The sequence below is a fragment of the Perca flavescens genome, chromosome 9 (assembly GCF_004354835.1).
Source record: "Perca flavescens isolate YP-PL-M2 chromosome 9, PFLA_1.0, whole genome shotgun sequence".
Classification (NCBI taxonomy): Eukaryota; Metazoa; Chordata; class Actinopteri; order Perciformes; family Percidae; genus Perca; species Perca flavescens.
In genome coordinates this window covers 18,263,669-18,282,443 of record NC_041339.1, presented here as the reverse complement: position 1 = coordinate 18,282,443, position 18,775 = coordinate 18,263,669, and the positions used below count along the sequence as shown (strand labels likewise).

Genomic DNA, 18,775 nt, shown 5'->3' with positions numbered 1-18,775 from the left:
CTGCCCTGTTCATTATTTTGCCTCCTTTACTTTACTTTTCATTCCTCCAGGTAAGTTCTTCCAGTGTAGCCAAAGTTGCATGAACACAGTGTCACTGTACCTGACTCACTGAAAGCTGAAACCACAATCTGTCTGATGTGTGTGTCATCACCTGTGCGTGCGTGCATGCGTGCGTGCGTGTGGGATGTGTGTGTGCTTATTTGTGTGTATGAACCAAATGTGCCACTACTGCATGTATTTTAGCCAATGACACCGTCTGTCTGTTTGGCAGTCATACACCTGGTAGAACTGGCTATCTCAAACTGACACGCACACACGCATGCACGCACGCACGCACGCACGCACGCACGCACACAGACACACACACACACACACACACACACACACACACACACACACACACACACACACACACACACACACACACACACACACACACACACACACACGCATACAGATACAGACCTGTCCTCTCCAATCTTATTTTCCATCTGTTGTCTGATCGATTGATGAGTTCAGACACAACATGGGGTGGATATGTCCCCCTGAGCTGTTACCGTGGTGATGGAGGACCCCGCCCCAGGTTAGGATGTCAATGGCTCCAGTCCTACTGCTCCTCTATTCAATGTCTCTCCAATTAGACCAGACCAAGATAGATTTGTCTTCTCTTATAGTCAGATGGGGGAATGTGCTTAATACACCTGATTTTTGTGTGTGTGTGTGTGTGTGTGTGTGTGTGCGTGCGTGCATGTGTGTGTATGTGACAGAAGAAGGAACAGGCAGAGCGCTGGCAACACTTTTCTTTCACTTTTCAACAAACCTTTGTTTCACAAATCAAACAAAATGAAAAATGAATATGTACGTGATTAAGAAAGAGTGAGTAGCTAGTGACATTCAAATGACATCCTCAGAGTAAAAGTGGTGTTTTAGTTGTGATACTGAATTGAGTGAGTGAATAATAATAATAATGGTGGTGTCGATGTAATTGACAGTCTACCAAGCTTTCTCTCTCTCTCTCTCTCTCTCTCTCTCTATCTATCTATCTATCTATCTATCTATCTATCTATCTGTCTCTCTCTATCTCTCTCTCTCTCTCCATGTTTCTAGCCATTATAAAGAGGCTAAGTGGGCCGTGAAACAAAGACTATGTCAAGGGCCTTTATGCAGTCTAGTCTAGTATCTGTTCAGACGAGGTGCTACACTGAGATGAAAGCGGTCCTGTTAACTGGAAGTCACGTCAAATTAAATTTGTTCACTTCCTAGTGAAAGTTACAAAACGGAAAATAGTTAAGCTGAAATTTACAAGAACATTTCACAATTACGAACTGGTAATTTGTCTTTATAAATTGAATTTCAGGCAGACAACCTATTTGTGGGTTCATTCTGGCATTTGTTCCTGAACAACTCTGTTAAAAGCACTAACCCAAAATACAACTTACGTAACTCTTGAATCTCCTCTGACGGCATTTAGAATGAAATTACATGTTTCAGACAGACAGACAGACAGATATAGAGGCAGCATCAGGCAGGCAGTAATCTACACGGTTGTAAAGTTGTAAAGACCCTGTTCACTTCACAGTGAGACAGGCTGATTTTAGAGTGACCTCTAGTCCACCAGTCCAGGGACAGCGGATGTAAAATAGCCTCCAGGCTAATTCTGGCACCTTTTTTTTAATGTATTATTAGTGTGCATTGTCTCTGACAAATAAACCTGAAATAAATAAACATGCACACTCTGCACTGGATTCTTTACACCTTATATTACATGATGAATGATTTCAGAGTTATGCCATGAAACTGTGGTATGCAATAAGCAGCCTGTGGGCCAATTTTGACCTCTCAAACTAAAGTTATAGTCTCCAGACATCAAACCTTTAAAACAGCAGTGTGACTTTTTAGGAAATACAGCAGCAGTTGCCAGGCAACAAGAGGAGACTCAAGGAAGTTACTGGTAAATCCTTCAAAATAATGCAATGCAAATCAACTTTCACCAGAAACCAATGGACTAATTCATTAATTCTCTAAAACCTTTTAGTATTTTTTTGTTTTTATTGTTCAATTATATATCAATTAATGGGATCCTTTATAACCACTCACAAGACAGCTGTGCTCTTCCATATGCCAATTAACAGTGCTGGGGGGAAAATGGCCCATGATTGAACCTAATTGCTGACTCTGTAATACATTTTTGTTCATCTGGTTTTTCAGTTAAAATAATGACGTGTTTCTGGTGCTGGATTAAAACACTGGGGGATGCAGTATCTATATGGAAGTCAGTTTTTATTTTAACAAGCATCAGATGTCTTCTTAGAGGTGTCAGAATCAACCATCAGTGTTGTTGGCAAGAGGAAAGTATGTGCTCTGTTACAGCCACAGTTTCTCTGCTAAAGCTGAGTTATTTTTTTACACAGTGCATATGGGAGTCTAAAGCAGAACTAATGTGGAAGAATTGTTTTTGGACTTTTATGATACCAACTAACCAACATGTCTCCTCTCTTTACCTGGCTACAGGCCAAGGATGTTAAGAATTATTTGAGCGAGTGCTTCTGACAAGCAGCTAGATTGAATGGATGAGTGTCCAGAGGGGAGGGATGTGAGGTGTACCCAAGAGAAATCAAGAGACTGTAGGTAGTTTGAAATATTATCCCCAATGTTCAGTGCACCAGTGGTCCAGTGTGCTGAATCATCAGTGGCAGAAAGTGAAGTAAAATTAAAGACAAGAAATAATCTATTGTGGGGTTTTAATTTGGACTAGTGCAGTACAAGATCACTACACAATTTAGTGAAACAACCACTCTCACTTTAGCCTCAGTCTTACACTTCTATATTTGGTTGAACTGGCACCTACACAGATATTAAATCAAGCCCCAAACCTGACTTTTAGAGTCCCTGACCTATAGAAAATCCACGTTTCAGCTCTGCAGGAGTCTGACTGGGGTGGAAATTACACCATCAGAGGATCTCCCTGTCAATCAATTTATAGATTAGCATCAACTAAATTATGTACTGTATGCAATCAGTCATCATCCTTCGGTCTCATGTTTAAAGCAATATAAGTGCATCCATCATGTACATCTTTTTGAAATGTGCATAAAGATAATAATATAGTATGTGAGAGGCATTAAATGAAGCACAGGGTTTTCTGAGCACACCATGTTTTGTCACAACAGAGTCAGCGCTCAAGCAGCTTCTTGAGCAGTGTTGCTGTCAGAGTTGTATCATTGCCAACAAGCAGTGTGTTGCATTTGGCTTTCGTTGTCCACAAGATACCAAACAGAGCTCCAAGCCTAAATGCATTCACCTTTATTGCTGTACATGTAAGAATATACTGTACATACATGTGATAGATCTGGATGTTCTTTCAGACTAGTGTCTCACAAATCTCACAAACCTAAAAATACACCAAATCTCTTCTACATTTCAGAGAGGAATACTCTGCATTTATCTGATAGCTGTTGTTCCGAGTTGCTCTACAGAGAGCCGTCACATACAAGAGATGATCATAAGAGTTGCTCCACTATTTATAAAATATGATTAATTGTTACGCATTAAACGACTCAACAGTATAAAACTAAAAGAAGTAATTGAAATGACATTAAATGCTGCTTACACAATACAGTGATGTAACAATAATTATTAACAATAATCCAATACAGGTTTTTTTTTTTCGATTGCTAGACAACAGTGGGCACAACTGGAGTAACGTGCAAAACTCTAACCACAGACTGCACAGCAGCAGTTCAAGTGGACCAAACTGCAGTTAATTTTTCATTGCGTGAACACAGTTTTCAAAACTCTACAGACTTATCCCATGACTTTAACCACAACCTGCACAACACTGTAGATTTACAGCACTTTATTCAAATGCTAACACACTGCTGTCAAAATTGTTAACCACACATGCAAAACAGTACGGATTTCAGCCCGGTGCATTTCAGACACTGCTGATTGCAATGGTTTCTTGTTTTAGACTTGTTAGTGAACACATACTGTATATACAGTATATAGGGAAAGCTCATAAAGCCTTTTTTTGGAAATAAAGAAACACCAAATAAGAATGAAACAGTTATACATTGTACCGTTTGAGAGAAATAGTGAACAGGTAAAAGAGCAAAGATACCAATATGTCCAAGGTTACATATACAGTTGTGAAAATGTGAAAAACACTTCCTTTACTATAGTAAAACTGCGCACTTACTGTTTTTTTACAAAGTAACAGAGGTGAAAGCAATGGGAACACCACATTCATTAGGGACCACAATGGAAATAAGTCTATTGGCTTTATTGTGTCATCCCTGACTAGTTATGTATTTTTTAACGTATGACACAGAGTACTGTTTCATATTTTTATATTTAAGTGGAAAAACAAAATCAATCAATCAATTTGTATTTATAGATGATGCAGGTCCATGGCAAGAGAAGAAATCCAATTTGTTGATAAAAAACTTGTAAAACTTCTGGACTATTACGTACCTTTAGTTTTTAACATTCCCAGTGATTACGTAAATTACGACAGACAAAATAAAAATATATACAGTATACTGTATATCTATTTACTGTAGGTAAGCAAACTGAGGATTTTCATTCATTCTTGTTTACCTCAAAACTTTCACTCTTTTCTTATAGAAAATATTGATTAGTGTAAAGTCACTTAAATTATACAAACTGTAAAGATGATAAGTTAGTATTTTCTGTACTGGTGTTTGATGCTAGTGTTTTTACTCGCAGTGTGTTCTGTGTGACAGTGTGTGTGTTATCTCAGTGAGGATTGTTCATAGTGTTTGGCTGCACTGAGCCTGTTTAGAGACACGTGTGTGAAGAGTTGTGTTGCTTGGAATGATGTGAACTTTTTAGCTCAGGTGACTGTTGGTAATGTCGTTTATCAATCGAAAAAAACTGTAATACTGTATAATAAACAATAATATAACACTGTCTAGAGCAATTCTGCTGTACAATGATTACTATACATTTTGTTGATAGAGAAGTAACACTTTGAATACAGGACTTTTACTTGTAATTAAATATTCTTACATTATTCTTAGTGCTACTTTTTTGTGGAACATCTGGATACTTCTTCCACCACTGCCTGATGTGGTTTATAAGCTTCCTCTCATTAAACATTTATTTATTTATTTTATAATGTGATTAATGTTTTAATCTTTGTAATTCAGCTGTGTTCATGCCTTGACTGTGATAGAGTTTATTAATATAAACGTACTGTATGGAGGCAGTTTGATTATAATATTATGCAACATTTGGTTTTGCATGCTGTATGTGAACTTTTGAGACCTAGAAAGAGTTGGTGTGCCTACAACTCATCTCTGTACTGTACTGAATTAATATTTCTCACTCACTCGTCTTTATCTCTCTCTCCCTCCCTCTCTCTCTTCCAACAGATGGCTAATAAATCATTTAGCGAAATCAATTATTCATAATGCCCCAAAAGCAAACATTTACCTAACTGACACATAAACCAATATGCAGGCTGATACTGAAACTGATTCACATAAAGCCAAGCCAGTATCTCAGGCTGTCGATATATGGAGCAGTAACATTTGATCTTGCATAACAACTTTAATATTTTGAATGTAGAGGGTTCAGTGTGTGTGTGTGTGTGTGTGTGTGTGTGTGTGTTTCAGAGAGAGAAAGTAAAAAAGGCTGAGGGGGGAGTTAAAAATGAGAAAGCACACTGTGGGAGGCAGAGAGGCTTATATTAACTAGACCAACCAGAGCATCACTGTAGGAGTTGCTCCACACAATTCCTTAATCTGTCAAGACAATCCGCTGTACACACACCACCCACTGTACTGTGGGCCACAAGAGCAGTTATATGAATTCATCGGCTTGCAGATTCACAGGTCTTCAGAATGTGGGGAATGTATGAGAGGTCAGATTGTGTATAGAATGTGTGTACAGAAGTGTAGCTGCTAAACTTTGGAGGAAATGTTGACAACTCACTGTGTGGCAAGAAACATCAGTTGCCCTAAACAAACCTTATCAATGCTTAAAACTGAAATGTTGTTAAATCAACTCCACAAAACTCAAAATCTGCATTGACAGTATTTAATGTTCACCTCAGTACAATATTGTACTATGGACAAACACACACAGTTGTCAAGTTTTCTTTTTCTCGTTCAGAAACGATTGTGGCCCTGCGGCTAAAATGTTCTAAAAAAATTTATAAACTGCAGAATAACTTCTTATTCAGATCTCTTTCACTAAACTATCACATGTGAATGCAACAACTAAGCCTTTTGTGGGAGCTTGTGACGAGCAGATTTTCCATTCCAGGATTTATGATCAGAAAAGCTTTAGAAGATATCAGCAACACAGCCAACAGTATCAACAATAAGCCAACAAATCACTGTGTAACAAAACATTTAAATACAAAACAATATTGTTAAAACCATCAACAGGGTGGATGGACAGAGAAAGAAAAACGGTATCATCCATTGCTGCGAAACTCGCTGTCAATCTTTCACAGTACTACACCATGATCCCCCTAAAAAACAAAATGACGGGCGCGGGCCCTCTGCATGAAAGTTTACTTTTATCTTTAGTTATTGTTTCGTCTGTGCAATTACCATTGTTGAGTTGCACAGTAATAGTTAATATCCAACTGTTTTTATCCAGCTCATGTTGTGTGTCTCTCCATACTGCTACTGGATTATTTCCTCCTGATGCAATCTACTGCAGGTCATGCTGCTGGATTGTACACACTGAAACATTCATGACTATATACTTATATGTATTATACTTACACTCACCTAAAGGATTATTAGGAACACCTGTTAAATTTCACGTTAAAGAAATTATCTAATCAACCAATCACATGGCAACTGCTTCAATGCATTTAGGGGTGCTGTCCAGGTCTGGACAATCTCCTGAACTCCAAACTGAATGTCAGAATGGGAAAGAAAGGTGATCTAAGCAACTTTGAGCGTGGCAGGGTTGTTGGTGCCAGACTGGCTGGTCTGAGTATTTCGCAATCTGCTCAGTTACTGGGATTTTCACACACAACCATTTCTAGGGTTTACATAGAATGGTCTGAAAAAGGAAAAACATCCAGTATGCTGCAGTCTTGGGGGGCGAAAATGCCTTGTTGATGCTAGAGGTCAGAGGAGAATGGGCCGAGTGATTCCAGCTGATAGAAGATCAACTTTGACTCAAATAACCACTCGTTACAACCGAGGTATGCAGCAAAGCATTTGCAAAGCCACAACATGCACAACCTTGAGGCCGATGGGCTACACCAGCAGAAGACCCCACCAGGTACCACTCATCTCCACTAAAAATAGGAAAATGAGGCAACAATTTGCACAAGCTCACCAAAATTGGACAGTTGAAGAATGGAAAAATGTTGCCTAGTCTCGATTTCTGTTGAGACATTCAGATGGTAGAGTCAGAATTTGGCGTAAACAGAATGAGAACATGGATCCGTCATGCCTTGTTACCACTGGGCAGGCTGGTGGTGGTAGTGGTGTAATGGTGTGGGGGATCCCTTTCGCCTTCAGAACTGCCTTAATTCTTTGTGCCATTGACTCAACAAGGTGCTGGAAGCATTCTTTAGAAATGTTGGCCCATATTGATAGGATCAAACACAGTATTAGTATGGTGTTCCTAATAATCCTTTAGGTGAGTGTATATTGCTTTTTTATTCCAGACATCAACTTCCCAAGATCAAATCAGTATCACCACTATTGGGTATCACCAAGTAGCTTGTACAGAAGTCCTCAAACTGACCCTAAGGCATAGAAATCACCATAATAGACCTTTTTCACAGCAGACATTTTGACATGTCATTGCAGGAAACGCACAAGTGTATAAGTGCCCATGCTGTCTTACTGGGGTAGCTCGATTTATTTTGGGTTTTCAGCCAACAGTGATGATGTGCTCTAGGTTCGGCTGATATGTACTATTTTTTTGTCCCCTTGCACTACATGTGATTATGCTTTTGTCCATATCATTTACAAGTATGTCAGTACTGTACTCTGTATACTACCTATGCTATTCACTTTTTATTTGGCTAGTAAGCACTAAAAATGAACCACTACTCTCTCACCCCACTGTAAACTGTATTTTCACAGTGTTAAGCAATTCAGAAGTTATTTTGTCTTTCGTCGGGAGAGGCTGATAAGCCTATATAGTGTCATAAAATAATATAAAAGGTTTAGATTAGAGAACAATAAAAAAGTAGACATATTTCTAATAGTATCAACATCATATTGTGATACACCTAAATTATCCTGGAACCCCTGAGCTGAGAACCAGAGGTGTACATACTGTAACACATGCTGTGGAATTTATATCTCTACAGTAGTCAGGTGCGTTCACATCATATTAGTTAGCAGCTCGACAGTGACATGGAGCATAAGTCACAACGTTATCACTATCATGGCATGACGGTTGTCACAACAGATTTGTCACGCCGCAGCAAGCTGTCAGTTCTGCAGGGTATGTCATTGTTACTCACTTATCATGGCTGACAACTCTGACCAGGGCATCAGCCCAGTTCACTACACTGTGTATCTCACATAACGCCTGTAGATATGTGCAGGGTGAATGAAGAAGTGTTTCTGTGCAACAGCTCCCGGTGACTAAAAATTACTTGATTAACTTGTAGATGCACCAGGCACCTCTCAGATGTGTGTTGTCTCTGGGATCATTTAGGGTGTCCATAAAGTGATGGCCAATCCAAGACCCTCTCATCCCCATCATGCCCCAACTGTAACTCAAAGGTTTCTTTACAATGTAGTTTAGTTGGGAGAGAGAAGAAAATAGAGAAATTGGGAGAGTTGTGGGAACTGTAGCGATGCACCAATTGACTGCACCAATAGAAAGCTACAGGTAGGGCGCCTGGTTAGCTCACCTGGTAGAGCGGGCGCCCATATATAGAGGCTTACTCCTCCCTTTGCTGCATGTCATTCCCCTTCTCTCTCCCCTTTCATGTCTAAGCTGTCCTATACAAATAAAGGCCTAAAATGCCCCCCAAAAAAGAAAGGTACATTTATTTATATATATACATATATTTCTTCATTTATTTATAGTCTATACTGTAATCATGACCATTGGGGTTTCCTTATAAATCAAATGTTTAACATCACGTACTGTAAGAGATTTAATTTTAATCATAAAATAGACCTAAGCTTATACCAACAACAAGTAAATAAATCAATTGTCCTTCACTGGGGAGAATGGAAAAATACAGGGAGGAAATATACTTCCAAATCAGCCATGTGTTGTGCTTCCCTTGGCTGATTTACATCTGCCAGTTTTTGTGGCCAACCTTCACCTTCCCCATCTCGGTCATACAGAGGGTGCCAATGTCCAGACGGCAGCAGTGTGAGGCATAGCTGTCTTGATGATGATTGTAAAGCACTATGATAGAAGGAAGTGGGAAGGTTACTGGATATTTTGGCAATATATTCAAATAAATTCATGAAATATTTCTCATTTCTGCCTGGACTGTGTATGTAAATGGTATTCCTCTTCTTTGGTGGAGAATGTCCTGTTCCTCCTGACCAAAAGAGGCTTGTTTAACCAACAGGTTAATAATAAATCAGTCAGGAGGTAGCAGATAAACACTTTTATTTATTTTGTCTGTGAGAGACCCAAATCTAAGAACCAACTGAAAGAGGAGAAGGGAAGAGACCAGAGAGGCCTCTTATGTTGTACATTGGCAATCAGACCAGACATGGTACACCTGAAGAGAAAGGACAGAAAAATTCAAAAAGCTGGCAGCTCCTACTGTAACTTAGGTTACAATTGAACAAAGCAATGCAACGTTGTACAGTTTGATGTATTATAAAATGCTGCTGGTTTAATTTAAGCTTTTTCTACAATAAAAGGGGGCTTACAGATAGTTAAACATTCCAGTTTACTGTAATTCCTCATTCTCTTCAGCACCATGGACAGCTCTTAACAGATGTGCACATTCACATGTGCTTCACTGTAATTTTGGGAAAGTTTATGCAACATTTTGTCCAACTGGAATTTCATACACATCAAAGCCTTCTTTAAATAAAAAATATCAGTAAATAACACAGATAAATTGACATTAGAGCTTTTCTGTCTGTGCATATTTCAATATACATCTACACATAAAGAGAATATCTTTACATCTAGCCAATCGAAACAATTTATTTTCAGTGTGTATTTGCAGGCTTTAGCAGCAGCTGCCACTGTTCTCTTAGCGTGACGGTGATAGTGACGTTTATACACAGAGACAAAAAAAGCACAGACTGAGAACCAGCAGCAAACATGATCTTTCTAGCTGTAATGTATCTTTGTTATTTGCTAGCATGACAATATACAGCTGACAAAAAAAAAAACTTTACATGAGTTCTGTCTGCAAAAAAAGAATGAGTTCAATTGGATGTTAAGAGCAAAACATTACTTCTGCAAACGGTAGTTTTTAGAAAACGGGGCCCAGGACATCCACTGAATTACAGCGGACTAAATGAGGAAGCCATTTTTAGACCTCCATCCCTTTGTCTCCATAACAACTAAAGAGCAGCCAGGACTGACTAATGGTCTGAAGAAAGATTGAGAGATGGAGGAAGTGGGGGATGAAATGACAGAGGTGGCGGGAGGCAGCAGAGTAAGTGATTGAAGTAAAAGGAGGAAAGGAGAAAAGAGTTGGGACTGGGGTGGGAAAGGGGAGAAAATCCAAAGAGGTTTGAAACTCATGAGGATAATTCTATTTCTATATATTTGTGTGGATGATGGTGAGCTAGCTTTCTCACACCTCATTCTCTCTCTCTCTCTCTCTCTCTCTCTCTCTCTCTCTCTCTCTCTCTCTCTCTCTCTCTCTCTCTCTCTCTTTCTTTCTTTCTTTCTTGTGTTAATTAAATCAGATGACGCTCTGTGTCTCCTAACACAGACAGGACTAATTCTCACCACTGTATCACTGGAATGTAAATGGGTCTATGTCACTGTTTTTCTACCTGTGTGATTATCAAGTATCCTAGCTTATAGCAAATGACAGTACTGGACATAAGATGGTTCTTTAACATTGTACTGCACATAAATCATGTGTTTACATAACTGCAATCATTTTACATAATAGACCTATCCACCTTAGAAAGTCTTCTTTTATATGTTGTTGCTTTCATTTTAGTCCTATCTTTATGATTAAAGTGAAGTGTAAGTACAGTTATTTAGCTGTCATTGTTTTTTAACTGGCCAGAAGAACAATGTGCATTCATGTACAGTATAAATAAAGTTTTTGAGTTAGGAGAGGGTAAATCTTATGATCCTCTTCAGAATCTTGGCAAAAACCTCAACACCCTTTTCGCTATTTTTCTTTTGTTTGTACCTCATTTCTCCATCCATCTCTGTGTTTCTCTCAGTAGGTGTTAAAGGGGTATACATATGTGCTCAGGTCAGTGGAAAATGGATGAACAGAGTCAGAGGTGCAAGTATAATTGGGAGGAAGGTTATAAAAAAAATAGGTGGAGGAAGAGGGAGATGAGAGAAAAGAGATTTAGGGATGAAGGGTAAGATATGACGGTAGAGAGAGGAGAGAGAGAAAAGGAAAGCAGGAGGGCAGACTAATGAGGTGCCTCATCAGTCTGAGGGCTGAAGGCCACAGAGGTGTATTTAGAGGGCGGGGGAATAGTGGAGACAAAACAAGACAAAGTAAAAATGGAACTTTTGTAGGACTCAGGCTTTGTGTAGCAGATACGAGGTCGATGTGTTCGCGACGTGTGTGCATGTGCAAGCTTCATGTCTCTCCAGCCTGAGGGTGTCCTGCCTTCTAAGCTGCTTTCTTTGTTCTCATCCTAAATAGCAGTTGTCACAGCCATCCTCCCACACACAGCGAAACAGCCGAAAGCCCCCAAAAGCCTCCCTGTTGGTTTCTCTGTTTTCTCTCTGCGTGCTGGAGACCCTTACGTCCTCACACTCCATATCTGAGCACTGCAGCCGTCCTCCAACACTGTGTCCTTACTGTGTTTGTGTGTGTGTGTGTGTGTTCGTGTGTGTGTGTGTGTGTGTGTGTGAGAAAGCCCGATTTTTGACATCGCTCTGCAACATATTATAAAGCATAAAGTTGTAGCGTTCATGAGCATCTGCAAGACAGTGACAATTCTGCTCAGTGACTGTGGTTCTGTCTGTGTTTACCTCTGTAGGATCCTTGCTGCAGCAGGGGCACATATGAACATCTCAGTGGACCTGAGGACCCTGAGGGCGGTGCGAGTGCTCCGACCCCTCAAACTGGTCTCAGGCATCCCCAGTGAGTACCACATATCAATATCTTTTTTTTGCTAAAGTAGTAAAAATATTCTCTCGCTCCCCAAGCGGTATCTAGCCATTAAGAAGAAGTTTTAACCTCTATGTGGCCCTCACACAAACTTGAAAAATATATTTAAAAAAAATGTGATTCTAAATCTATTTTTCAGAAACAGTGTCCCTGTTTCACCACAGTGCACACTCCCAACAGGGACTATTTAAGCAGTTCCAAATAAAATAAAAACTAAACTGTGTGCATAGCTAGATACACTGTGATAATTTGTAGTTTGGTCCAATTACAACTGTCATCAGAATACCGTGTTAAAATAAAGGTTGAATTAATTAATGAATCAGTGATTTCCTCTATTAAATTCCAGGCCAATATCAGCATGAGGTATTGGCCTAACCGTAGAGATAGGGCTGCACATGATGATTAATGATTATTTTTTCATTAATTTGGTTTGTAAAATGTCAGAAAAAAGTGAAAGAAAAATCACAATTTCTCATAGCCCAAGCTAACATCTTCAAAATGGTTGTTTTTCTGACCAACATTCATATCCAAAGATATTCAGTCATCATATACAATCATCAGACAACAAGCAAATATTCACATGTGAGAAGCTGGAACCAGTCAATCTTTGACATTTTTCTGAAATTACTTGAATGATTAATTGATTAACAAAATAGTTTCTGGTGATCAATTAATCAACTTATCGCTTCAACTCTACTTGAAGATGTTATTTTTTTCAATCATTGTGAAGTGAGGTTGAAACATTACATTTTATTACACACGTTTCACAAATTTGTACTGTAAGAAGTGCCTTTTCACTTTAACTCACTGTGTGATCTACTTCCAGGTCTCCAGATTGTCCTGAAGTCTATAATGAAGGCCATGGTTCCTCTGCTGCAGATCGGCCTGCTGCTCTTTTTTGCCATCCTCATGTTCGCCATCATCGGCCTGGAGTTTTACAGCGGCAAACTGCACTACACCTGCACGCCACAGCCTGGAATACTGGGTACAGACACGTTCATTGTATATCTCTGTATAGCACACAGGTATATGCTGAAAATCACAGACAGTGTATGCAAAGTGATTCTTACATATGCAGATGTATAGCTGTACAGGATGTGTACAATGGAGCAGTTAAGTTTGTGCCCTACGTATAGTACATAACCACACACATGTACAGATATTTCCATCCAGTATTTTACACAGACAGGAAGTCAAAGAGATTGAAATATAGAAGTGTGTTAGGATTTTAGTCCACATAAGTAACTGGTAAATCCATAAGTTATTTGTACTAATTCAGTGTTTAAGTTCAGATATACACACATTTACAGGCACATATACACATGCAATGATTCATACTACTTACATTCTTTCGAAGTCTTCACTACACATTATACTGTACGTGTCTGGCCAGACAGGGATGTAAACTGCATCTTGACTGGTTGGCGGAGGCATACAACCGCAAGCTGGTAATTCTGGTTCATCTTGAGGCTAGATCTGATTTGAATTGCATTATACAACAGGAAATTGTCTCAACACCTCTGCCACACACTGATGGCATGGCTGAAACAACAGAGAGCAGTTTGTAGAAAGGGCCTGAAATGGTTGTGGATAATTTATTAATGCACACGGATAAAAGACTAATTTTAGAACTATTTTTGACAACAAACTGCGTCATGGGACGTAAAAGCAAAGAGTCAGGACTGAGCTCATTCTGTTGCTGTTGTTATTGAGTGTGTAGATAATGTATGTGTGTGGCTGTGAGTCGTGTACGTATTTCTTTAGGTAGTAGCTCCATTGTCATAATCACAAATTCATACACACAATGGCACGCCAGGCTGCACCTGCAGGCTTGATCAAACCAAAACTGGTGTTGTTCTTCTAATTAAAACCAACAATTTGGTGAGCTGCAATAGCTCATTGTACATTCACAGCTGTCATTAACCTCCAAGCTGTTCCCGTGACAAAGAAGCCTAATGGACAGATAGATAATGCAGACGCACTGAAGGGAGTATTTTCTGTCTCTGAATGGTCACGTTACTGTTCAGTATGCTGCTCCACTGTTTTATAGAGAGGCGTCTTTCATTCAGTTTGACTCTAATTCAATGCATGATAATTTTCCAGTCATTCATTGAACAGGCAAAGTTTAACTTTGGTCTTATGTAAGACACATAACATATTTCTGCTTTTCTTTTTTTCTTCCCCCCTCCTCTCTCTCTCTCTTTTTATGCACCTTTCTGTTCAGAAAACGAGACAGTGGACTCCTCTGAGTACGAGGTCCCGTGTGGCGTGCGTCAGTGTCCTGCCAAATACACTTGCAACGATACTTGGATTGGCCCTAATGACGGCATCACTCAGTTTGACAACATCCTGTTTGCTGTTCTCACTGTCTTCCAGTGCATCACCATGGAGGGATGGACCACTGTACTCTACAATGTAAGACAGCTCACACACACAAATGTGCCACTCATAATATTTCTCTGGATGGCTGCAAATTATTGAAGTGCAGCAGTGTTTTGTCGACTCCATTAACCCGAAAGCACCAAGCAGCTTTGGCTCCAGCCCTCTGATGGTAGATGAGTGGAGGTCTGCAACCCCTGCATCCTCCTCTCTCTCACGGTCTGCCTGTGGATGGAAACATGGGGACAGGGGTTACTGGCTTGTGATTTTAGTGTGGAAACTGCTCAGTTGATTCCTGTTTTGCTCTCAACTTGCCATTTTTATTCCATCTACAGTACAGGCCAAAAGTTTGGACACACCTTCTCATTCAATGCAATTCCTTTTATTTTAATGCCTATTTCATGACATGAGATTTTCACTGAAAGCATCAAAACTATGAATGAACACATATGGAATTGTGTACTTAACAAACAAGTGTGAAATAACTGAAAACATGTCTTATATTTTAGATTCCTCAAAGTAGCCACCCTTTGCTTTTTTATTAATAAGGGAAAAAATTCCACTAATTAACCCTGACAAAGCACACCTGTGAAGTGAAACCCATTTCAGGTGACTACCTCATGAAGCTCATTGAGCGAACACCAAGGGTTTGCAGAGTTATCAAAAAAAGCAAAGTGTGGCTACTTTGAGGAATCTAAAATATAAGACATGTTTTCAGTTATTTCACACTTTTTTGTTAAGTACATAATTCCATATGTGTTCATTCATAGTTTTGATGCCTTCAGTGAGAATCTACAATGTAAATAGTCATGAAAATAAAGAAAACGCATTGAATGAGAAGGTGTGTCCAAACTTTTGGCCTGTACTGTATGTATAACCTTCTGCAACATGCTGCAAGGGCTGAATTGAGATTAGACTGCCCACCTACTAGTTATAAAATATGGCACTGAATCTCTTAGAATGGAAACTGAATGTTTTTATGCTCAGAGACTCTTAGTCCAGTAGCAAAAGTTAGAGTCATGTTATGAATTCCCCTACATTTATTACAAACAAACCAGAAGAATACTGCATCATGTTCGTAATGAGTACATTAACTCATAACAATGCTATTGTTTTGCTATAGAGTTAACTGTCAGACAAGGATGAGGTGCTGCAACGTGCTTCATGAGCATCTGTGTCACACACACACACACACACACACACACACACACACACACACACACACACACACACACACACATTATGTAGACAGAAAGGCAGGCAGTGGCACCATTTGCTAATTTGATATATCTGTTGCCTGCTTGACCATCCAACAAATCAAGTCCAATTATGTCCACCTCTGGTTGCAGCTGAATTAGATCCTGTCCAGATAGGGACGCTATACGAAATCCTGCCCTTGTACTAGAGTAGCATATTTCACATCCCAAAAAAAATACATATATCTCATTCTGCTCATAAAGGCCTGGTGCTGGAAATTTGCAAAGTCACCGTTTTGAATGGTTAAATTATGCCTCGTGCAGTGCTGCTATCTGATCAACTGGTCTCTCAATTTAGTTTGCATTATTTTAGACGACCCTGGACCATTTTGTAAACGTTTGAGCCTTTACTGTAAAAAATTTTGTATCTGGTATTGCCTCAGATTTGAAGGAAATTTGTATGTAAAAAGCTTTTACACTAGATATTTTTTGACTGTTTCAGGCTCAATTTTTGATTTCAAACCAACAAGGAAACGCACTACTCGAAGTCCAAAGTGCTCTGAAGATTTATTAGAATAAAAAATAATAGCTGCAACATTTCCCCAAGGCCAAAAACACTGAATTTATCAAAAACTCCTGAGCATGAAATTCTCTCAGGAAAGCAACAATCATATGCATACACTTGCAAACTGCTGTGCCGGAGTATAATTTTCGGCCTGCTCTTTTAGTTTTTATTGAGATGGATGAAGTCAGATGATTTGCCAGAGTGATGGTGTTATGTAGTCTAAAGTGAAGCTGAATGTGCTTTGCTGATGAAAAATGAAGGGGGGGTTGGGGGGGGTGACATGCTGCTTCAGTGCTGCTGCAGAGTGACTGCTGACCATACAGACTCACTGACTAAAGTAGAGATGCAATACTCTGTTTCTATATTGGCTTCATACAGTAGCTTCTCCCGTGCAGAGTACCTGTACTTCACTCTCCTCCACACTCTTACTGGGAGGCCAGAGTGGCTCAACACACATGATGTCTCTGTCCAATGCCCTGCCTGCATTCTGACTTGCACCTTCAGCAGCCACCCAAACCACAAGTTTGCTCCAGCCTGATATGATTTTACTGAATTTAGAATTTATGTTGATGTTTCAGACCGATGATGCCTTGGGCCCCAACTGGAACTGGCTCTACTTCATCCCTCTCATCATTATCGGCTCTTTCTTTGTCCTGAACCTGGTGCTGGGAGTCCTTTCTGGGTAGGTTAACATTGAAGTTCACTGCAGGTTAATTTTAAACTCATCAAGGTGTCAGCCTTTTGTGATGGAGATTTATGGGGCTTTGTCCCAGTTAAGGGGCTGCCTATTTGTGTCTAAGAAATCCTTTGTTTAACCTATTGTGTGATGCATGTACATTTGTTGACTTTATGCATTGATGTGGACTGCTTGGAGATGGTGGAGAGGCTTGAGAAAACTCCCACCGGAAAACTGCTGCAAAGTGCTCAGGGATCTCATTGTGGCCTTATGTCCCACAGCTGACAAAGGGATTAACTGAACTGACAAGGGGCCACACTCAAATGCACCATTAGTTTTTGTCTCTGTCGAGATAGACTGAATCTTTTGTTAGGTGGCCACAGGTTCCTTGAAATGGGCTGCAGCTACACAGTCAGCTGGTTTTGTTGTCTGAAGCCAGACATCACACTAAGTTGCTTTTTCACTGGTGGTGTGGCTGGCAAACTACCTACTGCCAAGCCAAATTGTTCTGTTTCATTCTATACAAGTTCATTGGTATTATAGAAAGTTAATTGGTAATATCTCCACAGTGAGAGAGAAGAGAACTCCTTTGCCTCTTTTCCTCTCCACTCCTCTCCTTTTGAATGAACAATGACAAGAGCTTAGTTTAAGACAACAATATATTTTTCCCCAGGTGATTGTCTCCAAGAGGACTAATTTATGGGACTATAAATCTCTGTACCCTCGAAGAGTAAATAAACAATTCTGTGGTTTGATTTTGTTCTGCAGGGAATTTGCCAAGGAGAGGGAGAGGGTGGAAAACCGCAGGGCCTTCATGAAACTGAGACGCCAACAGCAGATTGAGAGAGAGCTCAACGGCTACCGGGCCTGGATCGACAGAGCAGGTGGTTTTAGTCCGACCCACGGCTCAGAGAGGATTTGGATTTGGCTCTTGATGAGAAAAACTTAATCGATGTTTCACTTTAAGCTTCAGGACTAACCTGTCAATTGTGGAACGTAGGACTATGTGATGTTTTCTTTTAGCTGTTTGTTCCACCACAATTGAGATATAGACATAGTTACAAAAGATGTCAGTATGTCTCTTTCCATCTGAGCCATCATCGGCTGCTCATTTCTGACTGTGGTTTGTTGTTGTTTGCTTTCCAGAGGAAGTGATGCTCGCAGAGGAGAATAAGAATTCAGGACCTTCTGCCCTCGATGGTAAGTTAGCAGAGATGTTTGTTTTTCTTGGTTTCTTTTGTGCATTGTCTTTCTGCTGTCCTCGCATTGCTTTACATTCTGTCTCTCTTCTACTGAATCAGTTTAATGCTGGCATGTACACCTGATGCTTTATAAAGGCTATTCAATATTATGCTTTTGGAGTCTGTATTATGTATTTGTATGTTATTCTAGGTTGACACAGTATTTTTTTAAATACAGATATAGGAATAAAAACTCTTTCCAGTGAAGTTAAATTACAATTTCAATCTGATCGATCATTTTTAGCCACGCTAGCAGCAAGCAGTGTCAGTGTCAGATGGTCAGTCGGCCCACCACTTTTGGATGGATTGCCACAAACCTTTGTTCAAACATTCCTGGTTCCTAGAGGATGAAAATTACAGACTTAGGTGATCCTACAGCCTCACAGAGCCACTAGCGTGGTTGTAGTCTCTTAGTCTTTTTGAAATTTCACTGCTGCGCTAGAAAATTAAAAAAAT

General features: G+C 39.7%; 1 protein-coding gene across 1 annotated transcript in view; it reads left to right on the top strand.

The window, feature by feature from the left end:
- The window catches only part of cacna1ea (calcium channel, voltage-dependent, R type, alpha 1E subunit a), a 59,435-nt gene that overhangs the window by 14,945 nt on the left and 25,715 nt on the right, over positions 1–18,775 (top strand). Inside the window, exons 4-9 of the mRNA XM_028587704.1 lie at positions 12,132–12,235; positions 13,089–13,247; positions 14,487–14,677; positions 16,981–17,084; positions 17,847–17,962; positions 18,225–18,278. Coding sequence (XP_028443505.1) covers positions 12,132–12,235; positions 13,089–13,247; positions 14,487–14,677; positions 16,981–17,084; positions 17,847–17,962; positions 18,225–18,278 — 728 coding nt within the window. The remainder of the gene's footprint in view (positions 1–12,131; positions 12,236–13,088; positions 13,248–14,486; positions 14,678–16,980; positions 17,085–17,846; positions 17,963–18,224; positions 18,279–18,775) is intronic.